At 42.6% G+C, this 24,187-nt stretch overlaps 1 protein-coding gene and 1 long non-coding RNA gene across 7 annotated transcripts; one reads left to right on the top strand and one right to left on the bottom strand.

Moving 5' to 3' along the window:
• The first annotated feature begins 10 nt into the window (after window positions 1-10).
• Window positions 11-6,990, top strand: FAM217B (family with sequence similarity 217 member B). 5 transcript variants are annotated; one of them, XM_036825783.1, is made up of 4 exons: window positions 11-114; window positions 1,729-1,805; window positions 1,932-2,017; window positions 3,414-6,990. In XM_036825783.1, exon 4 carries the CDS (start codon window positions 3,418-3,420, stop codon window positions 4,567-4,569), a length of 1,152 nt encoding a protein of 383 aa, XP_036681678.1. In that variant the 5' UTR covers window positions 11-114; window positions 1,729-1,805; window positions 1,932-2,017; window positions 3,414-3,417; the 3' UTR covers window positions 4,570-6,990. The 5 variants fall into 5 exon arrangements, with proteins under 5 accessions (XP_036681678.1, XP_036681679.1, XP_036681675.1 ...); XM_036825784.1 differs by having other exon boundaries at window positions 3,399-6,990; XM_036825780.1 differs by having other exon boundaries at window positions 1,694-1,805.
• Window positions 6,991-11,529: 4,539 nt separating this feature from the next.
• LOC118881177 lies at window positions 11,530-14,200 on the bottom strand. Of its 2 annotated transcripts, XR_005016464.1 has the most exons (4): window positions 14,110-14,200; window positions 13,789-13,880; window positions 13,209-13,506; window positions 11,530-12,079 (listed from the first exon to the last, which is right to left on the bottom strand). It is a non-coding gene; the product is annotated as an uncharacterized LOC118881177 (long non-coding RNA). The 2 variants fall into 2 exon arrangements; XR_005016463.1 differs by lacking the exon at window positions 11,530-12,079 and having other exon boundaries at window positions 12,407-13,506.
• Window positions 14,201-24,187: the final 9,987 nt, after the last annotated feature.

Below are 24,187 nucleotides of genomic sequence, written 5' to 3'. Positions count from 1 at the left end.
CCGCCCGAGCGCCGCCGCCGCGCCTGCAGCAGCGCGCCGCAGTCCGGCCTCCCGCCCCGGCCCGGGAAGGAAGGCCGGCGGCCGCGTCACGTGTCCTCGGCGATCGCGAAACAGGTCTGATCAATCTCTGTCCGCGTCTGCCTGGCCCGCCCGCCGATCGATCACAGATCCGCGTCTGCACAAACGGAGGACCAGGAACGTGCATGCTGCTGGTCCTCGGATTTCTGGGTTAATGGGGGCGGGGGAGGCGTGCAAAACCCGCCCTTTCCAGGAGCTCGTCCCCAGGCTGATTTTAAGCCTCGAGACTAGCCAGCTCTTTGGACGTTTGCACTGCAGCCTGGACCCTAGGCCAGACCGAGGGAGCCTCGCTGCGTAGAGAAGAAGCGTCCTGTCCCCACGGCACCCACAATGCTTTGCCGCCCGGCACCGTCCCCGGGGGTGGGGAGCGGGCGGCTGCGGCTGTCTCGTGGCGCCGCGCCGGAGAGGTAGATGTGGGAGCAAGAGTTCATACCCTGGGGTGACGTATGCGGTTGCCCTTAAGCAAGCAGCCTCTGGCGCTTGGGACGCATTTTTGGAGCCAGAATCTCAGACTTTTAGCTTTGTTCCGATGGGAGCCGGAACCGTCAGGGAAACCGGAGCTTGTTTTCTGCATCCTTAGGGACCCTGCAGGCTGTCATCTCTCTCTAACTTGGTGCAGAAAACGGCACAGCCTAGGGTGTAAAGCTTGCCAGGTGAAGTGGAGAAGATGGGAGTGCACTTTCTAGAGAGAGTTCTAGAGGGTTCCTTACTGTCCAGGGGACAAAGCAGCAATAAAACCAGGCTAATTGGAGGAGGGTTGGTAAAGAACGTTTTCTACGTCCAAAATGAATCAAGCCGTTGATTATGGTATAATTCATTCATTGTGAGGGCCCGCATGTGTTTTTTATTCCCATCATGTGTACACTGACCAAAATGGCACACATGCTTCTTTTGAAAAATAACACAGCAAAGTTTTAGGAAGGAAATAAAAATCTTCTATAATCCCATCTCTTCCATTTTTCAGAGGCAGGGGATATTACGGAAGAAAAACACGTATTCATGTTCAAATGGGGCACTTTTAGTAGGCCACTCAAAATAAGGGGAAAAGCAACCTTGGGTGGTACAAATCAACAAAATGTCACAAAGAGATAACATCGTGTGATGTGTGTGAAGATATTGATAACCTTTTCGTGGACTGATGTGATAGTGAAGGCAGGAGACTTGGAAGGGAGCCTCCACAGTAGAGCTTAAGCTCCACAAGAGCAGGACATGTGTGTAATCCTGCCGTTTTCTAGGCACTCCTGTAAGTATTTGTTGAAAGAACGAACGAATGAATGAATGAATGGACATGGGAACTTTGGAGCAACACCCGACCTTAATTAGCCCCACAAATTTCCACAGCGTGTTATTTCCAAGGAGATTTTGTGTGTGTATGTGTGGGTATGGGGAGAGAGAGAGAGGGAATCCATTTGTAGTAGTGTGATCTTGTATCTAATATCCACTGTGAAAAACAAACAAGCAAAAAAAGATTAAACCGTAAATAGAAGGCAATATCCTCCCACAAGTTTTTCTATACAATTTGAATATTTAAGAACAAACAAGTGAAAACCAGCACAATACTGGTGATAGGATCGTTTGCAGTCAGTACTTGCCGACACTGTTCTGTTGCTTCTAGTTCTGGTGGTAAGGAGTCCTTTCCAAATATAACAGGAATAAAGAAGTTACTTCCCCTGCTGCCATCATCTCCCAACAGACTGAGCAAGAATATTTTGAGCGCTACAGCAAAGGTGATGTAAACTTTGAAGTAAAATCTTATTTAGATTTGTTCTGTTTTTTTTTTTTCCTGTTTGTTTCTTTCGTGTGTGTGTGTGTGTGTGATCAGGGTGTTTATTAACTACGTGTCTGTTTTTTAGACAGTCCATCAAACCCTAGATGATGATCAGCCGTGTGACTTTTTCAAGAAAGGGAATAGGGTGAATAAACCTTATCAGAAAAGCAGGTAAATAGTTTTTCATGTAATTGCTTTGTCTTGCAAAAGGCACGTTATCTCAGTTCTCCAGATTGATATGTGTGGTTGGGAAAAAAATATGTCTGTTGATAGGAAATATATACTTATATTTCTTGTCTGGCAGAAATGATTTTAAACATTACTAGTTGGTAAAAATTCCAGAGGTCATAATTCTTGCACTCTTAGCAGAATCCACAATTTGGGGTAAGCCCCTTAATCATCTGTCTATGTTAGTTTCCTTTTCTATAAAAAGGATACTGATAACTTTTACGGATGCACACAGACAGCTAGAGGTAAATGAAAGTTTTAACAATATTGGCTATGAGTTCTAAATAGTGGCAATTCCTTTATCCATTTCGTCAACATTTACTGAGCACGTGTTACGTTACTGGCAATGATTTAACCTCCAACGTGTTTATTTGTTAAGAAGTGACACATTTTCAAGTAATTGCTTAGTGTGGTGGAAACACAGACGAATGTAAACCAAACAAATGAACTTCTGAGGTTTCCACAAAGCATGTTTACCACCCAATTTTTTTAACCCCACCAGACTGATGTTGCTGAGAAGTATTATTCATCTTGGCAAAATGCTATGTTCTTGGTAAATAAGTCAAAAAGAAAATATTTTCACCTCTGATACGAGATCCTGCCTCAGAATAAATTAGAGGAAGAATCAGTTGCCATGCTAGTAATGCACACGGTATTCACAATGTCTACTTCCCCGCCATTCAAAGGATTGCATTAAACCTATTTTTTAAATTCATATTGTGTTAAAAGGTATGATTGTATTCCTATTCCTCTAAACAGTTTTCCTGAGTGTGTTTTCTATTTGAAAACACTTTGATAAGCTTTTGGTTTAAGGTGTAGGTTGTATATGCTACACTTTTCCTTAAGATTTTTGTCAGCTCAGAATTACCACCAATCAGTGATTAAGTTCTGTAAAACTTGTATTTTAAATCCTGTTTACATTTAATTGAAAATAGGTATATAAAAGAAAGCTGTGGATTTTACTTGTTCATGTTATTAAACACTGCTCATCATTAGCAGAACAGATTGAGCGTCCTGTGAGAGATGTTTTCCAAACTAATGTTTAAAATGATAATATAAGCACTTTATGAAATGTTAGTGTTTTTCTTAAAAGCTAATGTTTGATGTAAAATAGAATCCATGCATTTACTCTGGCACCTACACTATGATGTTTCCTAAGTAGAGTATCAAGTGGAAAATTGTCCTGTAACTTGTTCTGTGAGTTTAGAGGCCTCACATTTTCTAATACCTCGCGATAGCTGAAATATACCACTAGGGGATTCTTTTGGTTCCTTTGTTCAGTCATTGGCTGGCCAGTTTTTGTCAGATGGACTAAGAATTGCAGGTTTATTTCTCGCAGCAATATGAATGCAGGCCCCTCTTGGAATAAAGTACAACGTCCAAAGAATTCAAGAAAAAGGCAGAGTAAATCCCAAGTCCCCTACGTCTCGTCCCAGCTGAAAAGCAGTCTCGGAGGATGTGTCCCCCAACCAACTGAGGATAAACTGAAGGAAAGCATTTCCCCAGAAGGAAACCCCAAAAGGAGTCCCCTTGGCTACAGGTGTCGGGGGTCCTCAGGGAACAAGTTGTTTCTGGACTTTCAGACGATGAAAATTGTCAAAGAAGATGCTGAGGAGGACAGTGCCAGTGACCTCTCTGATTCAGAAAGAATCCCCGTCCCCCCTTCTCCCCTCACGCCTCCAGATCTTCACCTTCGAGCCGAAGAGATTGATGCGGTTCACTTCGATCTGCACCCAGGGCAGGGTCCCACCCAGCCCGAATACTGTTACCCCGACTTCCTCCCGGCCCCGTGTAACTCCTGGGACCTGCGGGACATGGCTGTGCTCCTGCACTCTGAGCGCAGGACAGAGGCCGTGCCCAGAGCCGCGGGGCCGCTGGGGAAGTACGTCGACAGGCTTGTCCAGCTCGAGTGGCTACAGATCCAGACTGTCCAGTGCGAGAAAGGAAAGGGGGCCAAGGCGAGGCCTCCCACTGCCCCTGGGACCTCGGGGGCTCTGAAAAGCCCTGGGAGAAGCAAGCTGATTGCCAGCGCTCTGTCCACGCCTCAGCAGGAAGGGCCTCCGAAGTCAGGCCCTTCACGAAAGAAAGACGTGCACCGGGAAGACGTCCATCCGTCCTATTACACATGTGAGGCTTCCACCAAATCCCTCGATGTGCTGAGTAGCAGCAGACTGTGTTCTCAGAAGCAAACCCTGGACATGCAGACAGAGGAGAAGAAAAAGAAATCCAACAAGAGCTCCAAGCTGCAGCACTGGCATCTGTCCTGCGGGAACGGCGGCGACCCTAAGATGGAGAGCAGCGTGAACCTTCGCTTTCCCAGGCAGCCAGCGGTGATCGGGGACTCCACGGACACCTACAAGGCCTCCAGAGCGCCAGCACATGCAACTCTTAAGAAAAAGGGAAATGCAAATAATTGTGCTCGAGCCACTATATCCAGCGAGAAAAAGCTCAAAACAAATGGAGTAAAACCAAACACACACAAATTCAAATCATAACTGAGATGATGAATTGCAAGGACCTGCAGGTGCCTCAATATTGGAGTGCTTCCAAAAGTTACAATACTGTGAATTTTAAGAGACTTTGGGATTACTGACACTGAAGAGGTTGACCAGTTCTTTAGTCCACGCCACGCCCACCCAAGCCACAACAGGGTCGTTTCCAAAGAAGGGTGTCTTTCAGTAACCATATTTTGTGTTGACAGTCTTAGGCAAATGAGAGCCCTTCAGATAAAAATTAACCAAGTTCTGTGCCATATAAGAAATAAAACGACAGCTCTCCAAGGGAAGAGTGGACTAAACTTCTGAAACCTCAGCCAGGCCACGTACAGCGTATGTAAACTAGTGCGTACTGCTTCAAACGGTGTAGTATCCTGAATTTCTGAAATAGGGCTCTCTGCATCCTTATCCTAAACTATTCAAGCAGAAGGTCCGGGCATCTCACTCCTGGGGAAGCTTCGGCTCTTCCTCGAGTTACGGAGCAGCTATTATGAGCAAAGTCATTTATCACTAAGCTGCCTGCTCCTTCCAGACAGTGGAATCTAGTGCTTTCAAACACTTTCCCTGACGTGGGTTTAAAAAAAAACAAGGCCTTTTCAATTTAGAGGTAGTGGCGAAGTCCATTTCTATATTCTCTAAGCTGAAGTTAAAATAGCGTGCAGGCTTCGTCCCAGTGGACGTCGGCGGGTCTGAGCACGGTTGTTAGCACGTGATGGGAGGAAGAATGAAACAGTTGGCACCAGAATCCCCGGCATGTGTGGCTTCTCTGAAGAGGTGCCGTGGGAAAAAGCATCAGAATGATGATCTGTCTTCATTTGTGAGAGCAGGACTTTATAATCTTGCTGGGAGCAGGGGGTGGGAGGGCGGACCACGGATCAGGTTACTGAATGTCTTAACCTCCTCACCTGGCCCTGCGGCTTCCTGACTCCCCTGAATGCTTCTTATTTAACCGCTGTTAAGTCACATCTACTTGTCCCTATGGTTGTGCTGAGAGATTTCTCTTGATATTATGGTGAATATCTGTAGAACCTTTGCTTGACTACTTCTTGATATACAGTATGTTTTAATGACTGCAGCTGATTTTATCCCTTCAAACGATTATTGTATTTGTTTTTTTACATATATGTTTCTGTTTTCTCACCTTTGGGACAAATGAAAAACTTGGCACTTTTCATCTGAAAATATTTACTAACTCGCAGACTTTTCACCCAGTAACTCAGTGTCATCCAAGGCACTGTTTAAGTTAACATAAAGACAAGATGCATTTATAAATAATTAAAATAATAGGCCAAAGTTGAGTATTAAGATGCCATTTTAAAATCTGATTTTAATCGTATTAACCAACAAAAATTTTTATGGTAATTTTTTTTCTTCTAAGACTTTTATTTACAGAGTCCCTCTTATATTCTCTCTCACACCACCCTACTGGAGAAACCACTGCTTACAATAAAATCTTATGCATTTTTATAAATGAACAAACGATGTACATCTGGCAGGCATTACTTCCATGGTTCGCAATTATACTATAACTTTTGTACTCAGTATAAGTATAGTGTTTTGAAAACATAGTGCTAGTCTTACTTTTCCTTTCTGTGGTTCCTGAGTGGCACCCCACATGTCCCTCGACGGCCCTGCTCCTATGAGTACAGATGGGTTAGTCCTATATACACTGCCGGCACCCAATTCATGAGCCTTTCTCTGCTAGATTTTTATGCAGCTCTTTATGAAGTATTCAGGTTCGATAAATCTCTGTAAGCACATTACATATATTTACACACATATATATACACACATATATACTCCTGATATTAATCCTACAGGGTTTATGCTGAGCTGCCGCCTCTCCCAGTAATGCACCTGTGCAGGTACCCTCAGAGATCTGGAGGGTGAGGGTGACGTAGTTTACCTTTCCCGGCCTCGTGTATTTCTGAGCTGATTAAGAAATGTTGAGGTAACGCCTCGGATGTTACATTTGTTCCTAGCTCTTTGACTTGAAGTTGGTTGCTTAATTTGGGGGGATAGCTATAATGTCACATGTTAAGGCAGTTTTAAAAGCCTGAAAAAGTGGCTTTACTTGTTTACTTTTTTGCCTCGGGTTGGTAGTTTATTTTAACCAACATTATTGTGATTGGATCAGAGCTCCTAATGAATATGGGTTCATTATGGAACATAAGGACAATTTTGTGATTCCTGATGCACATCTCTTAATGCACTAAATGCTGCAGATAAGGATCTCGCCATTCAGGCAGACAACATTGGAGAGTTGAGTCAGGAGTTCATTCAGTTCATCAAATTGAAGCCATTGAATCTTGTGACATGAGTCATTGTATTTCTAAGAAGTGCCTCTCATTTCTGTGGAGTTGTTTACATACATGTTGCATTTAAACCAATTAAAATGATCCAATAAAATAAAATAAATGGTAGCAAAAAAACCCCTCCAAGTTTAGAGAATGTAAGAAGAACTGCTTCAAGCTTAGGATCAGGGGGAAAAGTTGTAAAAAAGTACAAAAATGAATTACAAAAATATATCAGTATTAGCTACAATTGTTTAGGTTGGGACTATTTCTCAAATCTTTAATGACTAAACTGGCTGAAGGCTTGTAACTTAACTGGAATAGGGTGGGATTGGTGGCTATGACAGAAAAGATGGGGGAGAGGATATCATTGATTAGTAGTGGTTCTCAGGCCTATTTGGTTAGTTTCCAGAAAGAAGAATTTCTACCTTACATGTTTAAATATTATCTATTTCCTCTTTCCTTTATGCTCATTTACGTGAGTAGTAAAATAAAAATATAAAACTCTTGGTGGTACTGTATTTCAAGGTAATAGAGAAGCAGTATTTATTACTTATTCATGTACATGTACAGAGCACCATTCAAAATGGCCTGAAAATATTCAGCATGTTATTTGCTGTGTATTTATTGTATGCTTGGTTTTGTGTATAATAAAACAATACACATAGGTTTTTGTGAATCTGGACTTTTTCCTTCCTTGAGATCAATTAAACACTAGAAAAATATTGCCTGGATTTTTCTGGTATGGTTTTCATTTGCCTTTTATGCAGTTTTATTTCAGAGTTTGTCTTATTTCTCTCCCTGATTAGTTCAAAAAACTGCTTGAGGGGGAAATTCTGTTCCAATTCCTTCCTTAATACTGAGCAGCATACCTGGCAACAGTACTAGCTGCATCTGAGGAGCAACCCTGACTGTACCTTTCTTGGGTCCCTCTTCCTTTTATTACCCCCAAAGGTGGTTAGGGAAGCAGATGAAAATTCAGTAAAATTGACATAACATGTGATAGAAATCTATTGCACGTTAACGTACACGTCCAGAAACGAGCCCCGTGTCTTTTCGAGGAAGTCCCCCGGTTAGGAGGTGGCAGCTGTGAGCAGCTACTGGCGTAAGCGTTCTTAAAGTTTTTCTGCTCCTCTTTCTAAACTCACTCTGACAATGAGGTCCCCTCTTTTGAGTCTACCAAATAGTGGCAGTTTAAAAAAATAACTTTGGGGTGTAAAAAAGCAAGTTCACTGAGTAAATTGACATCTTACTGACTTTATTCTGTGATTCACGAAATCAGCAGCACCCAGTCCAGCAGCTAGAAAGGGGCTCTGAGGGGCTGTATGAAATGGAACTACAGGCAGAAGGGAGCCGGACAAGAAAGCTATACCAGCAAAAAGCAGATTGGTTGTGTCAAGGTCGCCTTCCTTTAGGGGCCAGGATGGCAGGGGGCGACCAGGCAGGCGACTGAACGAGTCCCGTGTAGGCTGTTCCGACAGACGGGCTGAAGATTCCGTTTCGGGACAGCTGAAACTGTTGCTAAGTCTCGGTTTGGTGAAGTGGGGCTTAGCATAAGCGACTCATTTGGGGCCTGCTGTCTTGTTTTTAACGGGGTTTACAAATAATTTTTTGATAATTTGAAAGTTAACCATGCTGGAGGTTTTAAATCATTTGTTTGTACAGAAAATGGTAGATTATCTTTGGATGCGGCTCTTTTCTTATCCACAAGGTGGCAACTAAACCTTTTCGGGCAGCACTGAATGGGTTCTGTGAATGCCTTCTGACCAAATGGAGACATTTTTCTTGTAATCAAAAAGACATGGGGAGTGGGGAGGACTGTTTGATTTCAGACACAAGAAGATTAAGACTTTTCTCTTTGAAAGATTTAAGGATTGATTTGAGCAAAAATCAATTCAAATTGAGCAGCACCAAAGCCTTAGAGGTTAGCAGCACTACTTCCCGGACAGGAGCTGAGGGCGGAAAATTTTATAGAGAGGCTGCATAAGCAAGGGAATCATTTGATTGGCTGTGGCTTAAGTGGTCGTGCCATTTGGGAAAGCCTGATTGGCTGTTGGTGACTGGGTTGTTTTTCCTGCTCTTGAAGCATTTGCGGGAAATATTCCGCTTAGGGTTTGGGCTGCTTAGGTAGGCGAAGAAGGGGTTAAAACCACCTCAGTCCAAAAGCCTCCTTGCATCATTACTTTGATATCATAAAACACTATTTATAGCACAGAAACAATGTTCCATGAAGGAACATAAATCATTCGTTTATAAATATCTTCAGAAGGACCCTGTTCAAAAAATATCATTAGTATATCTCTGTCCTCAGCAATTTGGTATTTAAGGAATTAACTGTGATAACACTAGAAAATATATATCGAAATTTAAAAATGGGATAGTCGTACATATAACTGTCCCAGCTTGCATGATATTTTAGAGAAAACTAATGATGCATATTTAACTTTCAATTCCGTTCCGCTAGCACAATTTTATGCCTTGCTCCTCGTATTGTGAGCCCCACTTCAGACCCACTAATGGTGAAGGAGTTCAGAACACACCACCCCAAAACATGTCGCTCTGGCATTTGGATGATTTTGAGTTAAAGGCACTTGAAAAACAGCAAGTACAAGAAAAACACTCCTACCTTTCTGCATTCTCTTAAAAGCAGGAAATTAAATTCCTCTATGAAAGATGTGCTCCTTATAGCAGGAGGAAAGTAACGTTTTTCATCGTCAGGGATGAGAAGTTGAGACCGAGAGAACTCTACACAAACTTTATTTGTTCAAATGATTCTTAACTTCCTCTAGTCTTCCACATCGTGTAATCACTTTTCCACAATTGCCCACTTTGTTCAATCTAATATAAAAGCAAGTTAGTGTCACCATTTCTCTGAGTCTTCATTCTTTATGAAGGCTCCTGGGTCCTGTAAGACTCGTGTTAAATAAATTGGTGTGCTTTTCTCCTGTTGATCTGTCTCATGTCAATGTAGCTGTCAGGCCCAGCCAAAAAGAACCCTAAGAGGGTGAAGGGGGGCAGAACTTGCCGCCACAAAATATGCCTCTTTGGCATGAGGATTTTTTTAGGCTGATCATTTTTGAGAAACAGCAGACACTGGAGAGGCTTTGAAAACTGAGACGTTACCCTTTTGTAAGAAGACATTTACATTGTTAAGGGAAATCTCCATCTATAAAGGTGTCTTCCTCTCTGTACCTGGAAGAGGAGGATGAACTAAATCTAGAAATTCTTATCAGTCTTATCAACTCTTATATTAAGGCAGGAGTTAAACCTGCATAACAACTATACTCTCGTTTCCTGTGCTTTTCCTGACAACTTCCTTTCACTCGCTCTCCCAAATCCAACATCTTTTGTCTTTAGCTGGAGATGGTATTTATGGCGGCTAGGCCATTTCTGGGAGTTCCTCACTTTTCCTGGGTGTCTCCCATGTATACAGGGAGCATACAGGTTATTCAACTTCTGTTGGTTTTCCTCGTGTTAATCTGTCTTTTATTACAGGGGATCTCAGCCAAGAGGCTAGAGGGTAGGGGGAACATTATTTTTCCTTCCCCATGTCAACTACAAATTGGCACTTGCCATTGGCACTTGCCATCTACCTCTACAAGGATTAAATCACATGTTGCTGCAGCTGCTGACCTCCGACACCCCCTGAAAGGAGTTCAGGGTGGAGAGCAGGAATGAGGCACTCTGTGCTCTGGGAAAAACTGGCAAAACAGGTCTTCAGATAGTTAGATATTTTCAGGAGCCGATTTTATGAGCCCACTTCTTGTATCTCCTCATATCTAGAAAAGCACTAAAATCCTTCATGGTGACGTCTGCTCCTTGTGACTAGCAGAAACCTTCTGCAAAAAGATATGCATTTGATCGCATGTACTCCCCCTTCACCAAAATCACATCTACACTGACCTTCCCCCCTACTTCTTTGGAGCAGTTTCTCAGAGCTATCTGAGATGCTGTCTCCCAGGCTATAGTCCTCATTTTGCCCCCAATAAAACTTAACTCACAACTCTCACATTGTGCTTTTTTTTTTTTAAGTTGGCACTCACAAGGGTAAAGGTAAATGTTGGCTTCCAGAATCAGAGTCTGTGTTTTAACAACATTTTTGGAGGTTAAAGTTTGAGAAACCTGCCTTTATGGCACTTAAAGTCTGCAAGGTTGAAGTGGCTGCTTTGACAGCATTTCACCTGCTGGACCAGTCCCCTCTCGTGCTTTGGCCACTAACAAAGTCTTCTGCTTACCTCTGTCTACTTCCTCCAGGGCTTAAAGGCACTTAGCTGGCTCTTCCACCTCAAGAATAGGTCACTACTCAGCCATCAAAACAAAGGAAATTTTGCCCTTTGCAACAACATGGATGGACCTGAAGGGCATTATGCTAAGTGAAATAAGTCAGACAGAGAAAGACAAATACTGAATGATATCACTTACATGTGGAATCTAAGAAATATAACAAACCAGTGACTATAACAAAAAAGAAGCCGACTCACAGATATAGAGAACAATCAAGTGGTTAGCAGTGGGGAGAGGGGCAATATAGGGTAAGGGATTAAGAGGTACAAGCTGTTATGTATAAAATAAGCTAAAAGGATATCTGTAGGGAATATAGCCAATATTTTATAATAACTATAAATGGAATATAATCTTTAAAAATTGTGAATCACCTGTAACTTATTAATCTTGTACATCAACTATACTTCAATAAAAAAAAAAAAGCATAGGACACTAACCTGCATGCTTCATGGCTCTGATGACCTGTGCCACAGGTGGGTATGAAGGAGTGGAGGTGTCTCAGAACACATCCACCTTGAGTATGTTTTTCTTACATCCACACTCTTCTATTTTTAAACTCCAGGTGTAGAGAACTCACCCTGCCTTCAGCTGACTTTTTCACATACTTCATTCAACATTTGGGCCAGGTTTGGTAGGGTCACCACTTCCTGTCACCACGCTTTTCCTCTGAACTCATCTCTCTGGAGATGTCCACTTTAATAAAGGAAACAGAAAGAAAAGGAAGGCTTGGCCCTTTTCCTATGTTGTTCAATTTTCTAAATACTGAAATGAAATGCTTTTTGCTAACAGGTCTTCTGCAATAATGAATTGAATGATCTACCAAGTTTAACTGAAAATATTTAAAAAGGAAGCATATATTTTTACCTCTACAGGACAGTTTATGTGGGAAGACAAAGTAAATAGCCTCAAATCTTTATCTCCCTTCTTCTTCCCTAAAAAAGCATAAAAACATTTACATACATAAACAACTGAAGAAAGAGCTTGGTGATTCTACTATCAGAATACTTGCAAAAAGCGAAAAACGCCCCAATCTGTTGTACTTGGCAGCATTCCCCCCCCCCTAATTGTTCATCTACAATGATTAGTTGAACAAATAGGGGCAAGAGATTAAAATCTCTCAAAGGAAATTTTCTGGCCAGCTCTTGGTGGCGGATTCAAAATACTAAAACATAAGGGACCACTTCTGATCAACCTACGTGACTACAAACCACACACATAGGAGACAAACATTTGTGAGTCACTGAAAATAAATTAGGAAATACAAGTGATGAATTAATTTTATTCTGGCATGAAATCTAACACGTTAGATGTGTTCCCCCGTACGTGTGTTAGATATTGGGCTACAACTAGACACATGATATTGACATTGGAGTAAAACTACACTTAATAATAACTTGGATTTTTTTTTTTTTTTTTTAACTGCTGGAGTCAAATTCAGTCCAATGATTTTTTTCACCAATATTGTATTGTAAAAAATTTTGAACACACAGAAAAGTTGAAAGAACTGTGCAGGGAACACCCACACGCTCAGTACCCAGATCCTGCGTGAACACCTGGCTCTCGGCCCATCTGTCCATCCTCCATCTGTCCATCCTTTTCCGGGCACCTGGCTCCCTTTAGTTTCTGTGCCTTTTGTCTCTCTCCAGAGGCTCCAGGCACTTGTTGTTTTATGTTTTGTTGAAAGGTGATCATTCTACAAGGCAGGGCTGGGCTTGTGGGAACCACTTCCCCATTTCTGGAAGCACAGCCCTTCCTTGGGTTGTTTTTTGTTTTGTCCCTTGGAGACTGTTCTCAGAAGTTAAGCTTTTCCCCTGACTATGAAGAAACAGACTCTCCCCTCTTCTCTCTAGCTCCCACCAGCACAGGAGGGCATGGCTGTGGGTCCCACTGGGACACCTTCCTTCCCTCCCTCTTCTCTGTTTCCAGGTGTTCGCTTAGGTTGGCTCACCTCCGTGGAGAAGGCGTCCAAATGTCCGACTCTGGACTCCTCTATGCATATGAGGTGTCCTCCCCCTCCCGACCAGCAGCATCCCACTGCGGGGGCAGGAAGAAGGCTCATACCTGACCATTTCCCTTCTTCGATGTTGACTTGACCCACGGGAGAAATTCGGTTTCCTCACCACACTCAGTGGAGGAAGTGATGGGTACTTTTCCGTTATCCTTCTCTGAGTCCTGTTGGCCACCGCAAGGCCCTTCATCTCAGCTGGGCACAGGGCTCGGCCAGCCAGCCACTGGCCAAGCAGAAGTCTGAGCCAGGATGGGACGCCAGGGCCTCGTCTTGCAGTGACCCTCGTGCTTGACCAGTGATTCTCAGGAAGCTCCCGTCCCATGCACAGGAAAAATCCAACTCACTGATTTCCTGAAGTGAAAAGAAAGCATCCCATCCATCTGCAGCAGGGAAAGTGGGATCAGCTCTCACTGCAAATGAGGCCCAAGGAAGCCAGCTGACACCCACCCCCCTGGACTCCTCACCAGTGGGTGGGCTGGGACCAGGAAACTGGGCTGTGGTGCAGGTTGCGGGCCACAGGGTCAGTCCTGCCATTTGGGGGAATGCTGAGGTGTCTGGTCCTAACTGTTGGTGTCTCTTTTTAGAACGTCGTGAACTACTGCTTCTTTATTCTCAGTTAAGGACTCTACTCACCACTTCCTGGGCCAGTAGAAACCTCCCATGCAACATGCTTTTCCTTGAAAAGATGGAAGATGAACGTGTTTCAGTTGTCTTGACTAACAACCCTGAAAATGAAACTCAGTGAGTGCCTGGCATTTGCAGGAACCCTGATTGACAGGGATAATTCAAGACAAAATCCTTGCTTAGATGCACTCATGATGCGTTTATCATTATAAAAAACACTGAGAACTTGAGGTGGGTTTGGCACCCCTCAACACCCAAGGTGTAAATGTAGAGTCTAGATAATTAATTCTCACCCTTACCTTCCTTTTAATCAAGAAACTTTTATCTTACCATCACTTTCTTCATTTCAGCTTACATTGAGCTGGGAGCTGCTGCCTTGTGGCCATAAGGTATTACTGCACTTCTAAGGACACAGGAACACTGACGGTCTTCCCCGGAATCGTGGATACACAGAACAGAGAAACTTGACCTCTTCCAGCTCTGACTCACCTAAGACATGAGGCAGGTGAAGCCCAGAGTCACCAGCCGAGTGAGTCACAGCCTAACTGAGAAGGACTGTCATATGGGAAACTGGTTTCTTGCTCTTTTACTTTTAAATGTTTGAGGATGTTGAAAATTTGGTTGTTTTTTAATATATTAAAATACCAATTTTCTTCAACTTAAAGCAAATATAAAAGTGGAACCCTTCACTCGCATTCCCCAGCCCCTCTCTGGCTCTCTGGAGGCCAACACACTGTCTTTCTTGATCAACATTTTCAGCGCCAGCATTAGGGGTGTACAACCTGCATCTCTCACGAACATTCCACATGGTTCAGTTTACCTCATCTATAAATTCTGAATTAGTGACTCTAACTTAATCAAGTTTTTGAATAGACTTACACGGAATCAAAATATCCACTTTGAGGGGCTTCCCTGGTGGCGCAGTGGTTGAGAGTCTGCCTGCCAATGCAGGGGGCACAGGTTCGAGCCCTGGTCTGGGAGGATCCCACATGCTGTGGAGCAACTGGGCCCGGGAGCCACAACTACTGAGCCTGAGTGTCTGGAGCCTGTGCTCCGCAACGAGAGGCCGCAACAGTGAGAGGCCCGCACACCGCGATGAAGAGTGGCCCCCGCTCGCCGCAACTGGAGAAAGCCCTCACACAGAAACGAAGACCCAACACAGCCAAAAATAAATAAATAAATTAATTAATTTTTAAAAAATCCACTTGGAAAATAAATGCAAGGTTGTAAATTTGATAATTATTGTTATGCTTCTCTTTATGCACAGGAAATAGAGAGATCTTAAAATTACATTAGTTACTCTTTTCAATAACAAACTATTAATTTGGATTCAGATTATAAACTATTCAAATTAAAATGTGCAGCAGCCTCTCGTGGAGCTATGAATGTACGGTACGGTAAGGCAAGAAAGCCTATCTTCTATTCCATCTGCTGAAAAACTGTTTACTATTTTAAACAAGGTGATGTGATAACAAGGTAATAGGTTAAGGTAATGAGGACTAATGGATGTCAGATTTTGTTTTAAACTTGGTCACTGCAGCCTTAGTATTGGTATGGTAGAAACTCAACTTGTCTTTTTTTCAGAATTCTAATGCAAAGACCCCAGGTTGGTACAGAGACCCCACCCATAGGGAGTCTCTTTCCCATCCCTCCTCCCTCTTCCTTTAATCCCAAACTCAAAAAGCCAGATTCATCTAAGCGTAAAAGAGATTTTGGTAGAAAAAGTCTATAAACCCCAGAGCCTCGAGACATGGTTGGGATAAAGATTGTTAGTGCTTTGGAAAGTAAAAAGTATACTTTTTCTTTTTTCCTTGATAAAGTTATCCTTTCCTTTTCCAGTTCTTTGGTTTCAAATGATAGAGACTATAAGGAAATGAACATTAAAATACCCTGCTACAGAAAGAGATCACTGGGCATTCCATTGATTTTTGGAAACTAAAAATAAAGAAACTAAACCCCTACTTCCCCAGAGCCACTGGTTTCACTTTCCTCTGACTGAGCCCTAATCTCCTGGGGTCAGATTCCCAGCCTCATGTCTGCTGTATGTGTGGCAGGGGCAGTTTTATTTCCCTCCACTCCCTTCCTAAGAATTCTGCTTGTAGCTAACGAGGTTAAAGGCTAAGGCTCAGCCCACCCCACTCTGATAAACCAAGAAAGACCAGGGATTAGTTTGCCTAATCCACCAGAGGGCAGACAGCAGAAGCAAGAAGAACTACAATCCTGCAGCCTTTGAAACAAAAACCACATTCACGGAAAGATAGACAAGATGAAAAGACAGAGGGCTATGCACCAGATGAAGGAACGAGATAAAACCCCAGAAAAACAACTAAATGAAGTGGAGATAGGCAACCTTCCAGAAAAAGAATTCAGAATAATGATAGTGAAGATGATCCAGGACCTCGGAAAAACAAAGATTGAGAAGATGCAAGAAATGTTTAATGAAGACCTAGAAGAACTGAAGAACAAACAAACAGAGATGAACAGTACAATAACTGAAATGAAAAATACACTAGAAGGAATCAAAAGCAGAATAACTGAGGCAGAAGAACGGATAAGTGATCCGGAAGACAGAATGGTGGAATTCACTGCTGTGGAACAGAATAAAGAAAAAAAACATGAAAAAGAAAGGAAGACAGCCTAAGAGACCTCTGGGACAACATTAAATGCAATAACATTCACATTATAGGGGTCCCAGAAGGAGAAGAGAGAGAGAAAGGACCCGAGAAAATATCTGAAGAGATTTTAGTCGAAAACTTCCCTAACATGGGAAAGGAAATAGCCACCCAAGTCCAGGAAGTGCAGAGAGTCCCAGATAGGATAAACCCAAGGAGAAACACGCCAAGACACACAGTAATCAAATTGGCAAAAATTAAAGACAAAGGAAAATTACTGAAAGCAGCAAGGGAAAAATGACAAATAACATACAAGGGAACTCCCATAAGGTTAACAGCTGATTTCTCAGCAGAAACTCTACAAGCCAGAAGGGAATGGCATGACATATTTAAAGTGATGAAAGGGAAGAAACTACAACCAAGATTACTCTACCCAGCAAGGATCTCATTCAGATTTGCTAGAGAAATCAAAAGCTTTACAGACAAGCAAAAGCTAAGAGAATTCAGCACCACCAAACCAGCTCTACAACCAATGCTAAAGGGACTTCTCTAAGTGGGAGACACAAGAGAAGAAAAGGACCTACAAAAACAAACCCATAACAATTAAAAAAATGGTAATAGGAATATACATATCAATAATTACCTTAAACATGAATGGATTAAATGCTCCAACCAAAAGACACAGGCTAGCTGAATGGATACAAAAACAAGATGCATATATATGCTGTCTACAGGAGACCCATTTCAGACCTAGGGACACATACAGACTGAAAGTGAGGGGATGGAAAAAGATATTCCATGCAAATGGAAATCAACATAAAGCTGGAATAGCAATACTCATATCAGATAAAATAGACTTTAAATAAAGAATGTTACAAGAGACAAGGAAGGACACTACATAATGATCAAGGGATCAATCCAAGAAGAAGATATAACAATTGTAAATATTTATGCACCCAACATAGGAGCACCTCAATACATAAGGCAACTGCTAACAGCTATAGAAGAGGAAATCAACAGTAACACAATAATAGTGGGCAACTTTAACACCTCACTTACACCAATGGACAGATCATCCAAAGAGAAAATTAATAAGGAAACACAAGCTTTAAATGACACAGTAGACCAGATAGATTTAATTGATATTTATAGGACATTCCATCCAAAAACAGCAGATTACACTTTCTTCTCAAGTGAGCACGGAACGTTCTCCAGGATAGATCACATCTTGGGCTACAAATCAAGCCTCAGTAAATTTAAGAAAACCAAAATCATATCAAGCATCTTTTCTGACCACAACGCTATAAGATTACAAATCAGTTACAGGGAAACAAACGTAAAAAACACAAACACATGGAGGCTAAACAATACATTACTAAATAACCAAGAGATCACTGAAGAAATCAAAGAGGAAATCAAAAAATACCTAGAGACAAACGACAATGAAAACACGACGATCCAAAACCTATGGGATGCAGCAAAAGCAGTTCTAAGAGGGAAGTTTATAGCAATACAAGCCTACCTCAAGAAACAAGAAAAATCTCAAATAAACAATCTAACCTTGCACCTAAAGGAACTAGAGAAAGAAGAACAAACACAACCCAAAGTTAGCAAAAGGAAAGAAATCATAAAGATCAGAGCAGAAATAAATGAAATAGAAACAAAGAAAACAATAGCAAAGATCAATAAAACTAAAAGCTGGTTCTTTGAGAAGATAAACAAAATTGATAAGCCATTAGCCAGACTCATCAAGAAAAAGAGGGAGAGGACTCAAATCAATAAAATTAGAAATGAAAAAGGAGAAGTTACAACGGACACCACAGAAATACAAAGCATCCTAAGAGACTACTACAAGCAACTCTATACCAATAAACTGGACAACCTGGAAGAAATGGACAAATTCTTAGAAAGGTATAACCTTCCAAGACTGAAACAGGAAGAAATAGAAAATATGAACAGACCAATCACAAGTAATGAAATTGAAACTGTGATTAAAAATCTTCCAACAGAAGTCCAGGACCAGACGGCTTCACAGGTGAATTCTGTCAAACATTTACAGAAGAGCTAACACCATCCTGCTCAAACTCTTCCAAAAAACTGCAGAGGAAGGAACACTTCCAAACTCATTCTATGAGGCCACCATCACCCTGATACCAAAACCAGACAAAGATATTACAAAAAAAGAAAATTACAGACCAATATCACTGATGAATATAGGTGCAAAAATCCTCAACAAAATACTAGCAAACAGAATCCAACAACACATTAACAGGATCATACACCATGATCAAGTGGGATTTATCCCAGGGATGCAAGGATTCTTCAATATACACAAATCAATGTGATACATCATATTAACAAATTGAAGAATAAAAACCATAAAATCATCTCAAGAGATGCAGAAAAAGCTTTTGACAAAATTGAACACCCATTTATGATAAAAACTCTCCAGAAAGTGGGCATAGAGGGAATCTACCTCAACATAATAAAGGCCATATACGACAAACCCACAGCAAACATTATTCTCAATGGTGAAACACTGAAAGCATTTCCTCTAAGATCAGGAACAAGACAAGATGTCCACTCTCGCCACTATTATTCAACATATTTCTGAAAGTCCTAGCCATGGCAGTCAGAGACAAAAAAGAAATAAAAGGAATCCAAATCAGAAAAGAAGTAAAACTGTCACTGTCTGCAGATGACATGATACTATACATAGAGAATCCTAAAGATGCCACCAGAAAACTACTAGAGCTAATCAATGAATTTGGTAAAGTTGCAGGATACAAAATTACTGCACAGAAATCTTTTGCATTCCTATACGCTAACAACGAAAGATCAGAAAGAGAAATTAAGGAAACAATCCCATTCACCATTGCAACAAAAAGAATAAAATACCTAGGAATAAACCTACCTGAGGAGGTACAACACCTGTACTCAGAAAACTATAAGACACTGATGAAAGAAATCAAAGATGACAAAAACAGATGGAGAGATATACCATGTTCTTGGATAGGAAGAATTAATATTGTGAAAATGACTATACTACCCAAAGCAATCTACAGATTCAATGCAATCCCTATCAAATTACTAATGGCATTTTTTACAGAACTAGAACAAAAAAACTTAAAATTTGTATGGAGACACAAAAGACCCCGAATAGCCAAAGCAGTCTTGAGGGAAAAAAACGGAGCTGGAGGAATCAGACTCCCTGACTTCAGACTACACTACAAAGGTACAGTAATCAAGACAATATGGTACTGGCACAAAAACAGAAATACAGATCAATGGAACAGGATAGAAAGCCCAGAGATAAACCTATGGTCAACTAATCTATGACAAAGGAGGCAAGAATATACAATAGAGAAAGGACAGTCTCTTCAATAAGTGGTGCTGGGACAACTGGACAGCTACATGTAAAAGAATGAAATTAGAACACTCCCTAACACCATACACAAAAATAAACTCAAAATGGATTAGAGACCTAAATGTGAGACTGGACACTATAAAACTCTTAGAGGAAAACATAGGAAGAACACTCTTTGACATAAATCACAGCAAGATCTTTTTTGATCCACATCCTACAGTAATGGAAATAAAAACAAAAATAAACAAATGGGACCTAATGAAACTTAAAAGCTTTTGCACAGCAAAGGAAACCATAAACAAGACGAAAATACAACCCTCAGCATGGGAGAAAATATTTGCAAACGAATCAACGGACAAAGGATTAACCTCCAAAATATATAAACAGCTCATGCAGATCAGTATTAAAAAGACAAAAAACCCAATCCAAAAATGAGCAGAAGACCTAAATAGACATTTCTTCGAAGAAGACATACAGACGGCCACGAAGCACATGAAAAGATGCTCAACATCACTAATTATCAGAGAAATGCAAATCAAAACTACAATGAGGCATCACCTCACACCAGTTAGAATGGGCATCATCAGAAAATCTACAAACAACAGATGCTGGAGAGGGTGTGGAGAACAGGGAACCCTCTTGCACTGTTGGTGGGAATGTAAATTGATATAGCCACTATGGAGAACAGTATGGAGGTTCCTTAAAAAACTAAAAATAGAATTACCATATGACCCAGCAATCCCACTACTGGGCATATACCCAGAGAAAACCATAATTCAAAAAGACGCATGCACCCCAATGTGCACTGCAGTACTATTTACAATAGCCAGGTCATGGAAGCAACCTAAATGCCCATCGAAAGACGAATGGATAAAGAAGTTGTGGTACATATATACAATGGAATATTACTCAGCCATAAAAAGGAATGAAATTGGGTCATTTGTAGAGACGTGGATGAATCTAGAGACTGTCATACAGAGTGAAGTAAGAAAGAGAAAAACAAATTATCATATATTAACGCATATATGTGGAACCTAGAAAAATGGTACAGATGAACCGGTTTGCAGGGCAGAAATAGAGACACAGATGTAGAGAACAAACGTATGGACACCAAGGGGGGAAAGCAGTGCGGGGGTGGTGGGTGGTGGGATGAATTGGGAGATGGGGATTGACATGTACACACTAATATGTATAAAATGGACAACTAATAAGAACCTGCTGTATAAAAAAATAAAATAAAATTCAAAAATTCAAAAAAAAAGAAAGGCCAGGGAGCAGGGAGGGGAGAGTTGAGATGAGAATGCCTGGGACAAAGTGACTGAAGCGTGATTGGAGGAGAGGGCCTACTGGAAAGGCCAGGCTGCAGGTGAGCCCCCGGCCCGGAGGACTGCCCATCGCCCGCAGGCTCTGGGTGTATCCCAGCATCCCCGCGTCGGCATGAGCTCCAGGGCCCAGTCCGCGCTGCTGCTGCTTCTCGCACTGCTGACGCTGCAGCTGAGCAGGACGGGTACCCACAACCTGGCGCGTGGGATCTACCTGCCAGGGGCCAGGAACTGAGAGCACAGCTCCAGCTGGCTCTGCCCCTTCGAGGGTAAGGGGTCGGGGGTGGACTGCGTGTGATCGGTCGCAGCTGAGAGCGAGGGGGCTGGGAACTCTAGCACCGGGGAGGAAAGGGATTTTCCAGAATTTATACAAAGGAGGGGTTTAGAGCCACGATCTGTTTGGGAGAGTAGTGGGAACAGGCTAAGAGGACTCGCCTTTAAACCGGTGTATATAGTACACACACTTTTAGATTTATATCAACACGTTTCCTAAGGATACGTCTATTCACCTTACATAAGACTGAGAAAATCTCAATTGAGTATGTCAAAGACAGTTTGAGCAAACCGATGGGGGTGGGAAGGCTAAATCCCCCTGTCCCCCACCAGTTGCCTCGGCTCAACTGGGAAACAAACAGTAGAATCAAGGTGAGAAAAGCATGGGCTTGTTCTGTTTGTACTTACGGTGGACGGAGTTGACGCTGCTGCGTATGCCTGTGGGTCACGACCCGCTGTCACTTTCCTCGGAGCGGGAGGGAGAGCTGAGGGACTCCCGCGTTGCTGCTGAGTTCCTCCTTATAAACCCAGCCGAGGGCAGAGGCAGAAGGCCCTGCAGTGGGCGGGGGTCAAGATGCTGGGCCTGCGCTGGGTGACTGGGGTGTGGCCTGGGCATGCGGGTTTTAAAGGTTTTAACTTCACCTTGTTAAGCTTCATTTCCTCCACCTGAAAATGGAGCTAATGCTTGTACTTATCTGTGGGAGTCAATGAGGTAATACAGAGAACCTGCATCTTTCTGTTTTCGCAGCCCTGGTGAAATGGTTGCTCTGTTTACTCAGGGCCGGGGCTGCTACTGCTGATTGGCTACTCGTTCTGGGCCAGGTGCTTTCATAGCCACTGGGGTGTAACAGTAAAGAAAAGAGCAAACAAAAAGTCCCCAGTCCTCTAGCCAGCTCTGTTTCTGAAATTCGATGCCTTATTTGGCACCCTTTGCTTGGTGTTCGGAGGACTTTCTTGGTTACTTTTTAACATGGAAGAACCTTTTTTTATAAATTTATTTTATTTACTTTTGAGCTGTGTTGGGTCTCATTGCTGCACGCCGGCTTTCTCTAGGCTTTCTCTATTTGCGGCGAGCAGGAGCTACTCTGTTGCGGTGCGTGAGCTTCTCATTGTGGTGTCTTCTCTTGTTGCAGAGCACGGGCTCTAGGTGCATGGGCTCAGTAGTTGTGGCTCGCAGGCTCTAGAGCGCAGGCTCAGTAGTTGCGGTGCATGGGCTTAATTGCTCCGCGGCATGTGGGATCTTCCGGGACCAGGGCTTGAACCTTGGTCCCCTGCATTGGCAGGTGGATTCTTAACCACTGCACCACCAGGGAAGCCCTCTTGGTTACGTTTTGCCATGAGGAGTTGTCTGTTCTGGTAGAATCCTGTTTTAGTAGCCCATGTTCGCCCGGATTTGAATACATCACAAATCAAACCCTGTCCCCATCTTTGTCCTGCTCCTGCCCTCACCCCTAACTGGACTCATTAAAAAACAGAGGTGTATTTTTCTCCTTTCTGTTGTGTTAGCACAGAGCCCGGGCAGGTCGATTCACGTCGGAGGGTGTGGTGGGTTGGCTGGGCAGTAGGACTGGACTGTGGGTAGCAATTCCGTGTGTGTTGGAAGCAGCTTTATACAGATTCCAGGGGATCAAGGCCAAGGGAGAGAATGGGATGCAGCAGGATTCAGAGGTTTTGAGCAATCCGCACTCTGGATCCTTCACTGGCGAAGACCTTTGTGCCCGGGAGGTGCCCAATTATTTGCTGAGCGGGCTGTAAGTAACCTATTCCTTTCCACCCCTACCTTTTCCTCCCACATTGGCTTTGGACCAGCTCTGACATGCAAAGCAGGCACCCCCTCCCCCTCCTCTGATCCAGATTTAAAACTGGTACACATTCTGCTGAAGAGCTGCAATGTCTACGACAGTTTTCTCCCCAAATCCCCCACCCTTGCTTTGTCATCCTGACCTGAAGCCAAGGACAAAGCTGTGACGCTGCTGCGGGTCTTTGTCCCAGATTCCACGACAAGCCACAGAAGCAGGGCCCCGCTCCCCTAGTTGCCATTTCCAGTCCTGAGAGCCTGCACATCCTCGGCTTTGGGCTGGGGCAGCTTCCAGGACCCAAGAGGAGGGAGGGTTTGAGAAAGAAGTTAGTGCACAAAGTCTGTTACGGTTGGTTGTTGTTTTTCATCTGGGAAATTCTGAGTCGAGTTATCTTTGAAAAGTTTGTTAGCATTTATGCTCTGCCTGATTAACTCACTCAACCCCTTCATTCAAGAACAACAGAGCTGGTGGATTGCAGGAAGTGAGGGATCATATGGTCAGAGGTGATGCTGAGCCCTCAGCAGGGGACAGAGTGGCTGCTCTCTGTCCTAAGAGCCCCGAGAACCCCGTTTTCTGTTGCTCCATGCCAAATCCGCACCTGTAAAGGATCAGCCAAGCTTCCATATGCAGAGAATGTGTTTGGACCCATGTGCTAGTCTCCAAGGGCTGCTATTACAAAGGACAAACTAGGTGGCTTAAAGCAACTGAAATGTACAGCATGGTGACTCTAGTTAATAATTCCAAATCGCATATTTGAAACTTGCCAAGAGAGTAGATCTTAAAAGTTCTCATCACAAGAAAAAAAATCTGTTACTATAAATGGTGACAGATATTAAGTAGACTTACTGTGGTGATCATTTTGACATACATACAAATATTGATTGAATTATTGTGTTGTGCTCATGAAACTAATATAATGGTGCATGTCAATGATACCTCAATAAAAAAAAAATTGTTCTTGAATTCAAGTTTGCTGTAAAAAATATTTTCAGGAAAGAATTATTTCCATATAGGTCTCTTAGTTCTTTAGGACCT

Source organism: Balaenoptera musculus, chromosome 15 (genome assembly GCF_009873245.2).
Source record: "Balaenoptera musculus isolate JJ_BM4_2016_0621 chromosome 15, mBalMus1.pri.v3, whole genome shotgun sequence".
NCBI lineage: Eukaryota > Metazoa > Chordata > Mammalia > Artiodactyla > Balaenopteridae > Balaenoptera > Balaenoptera musculus.
The sequence above is the reverse complement of the archived record's forward strand: the minus strand, read 5'-3'. Positions and strand labels throughout refer to the sequence as shown.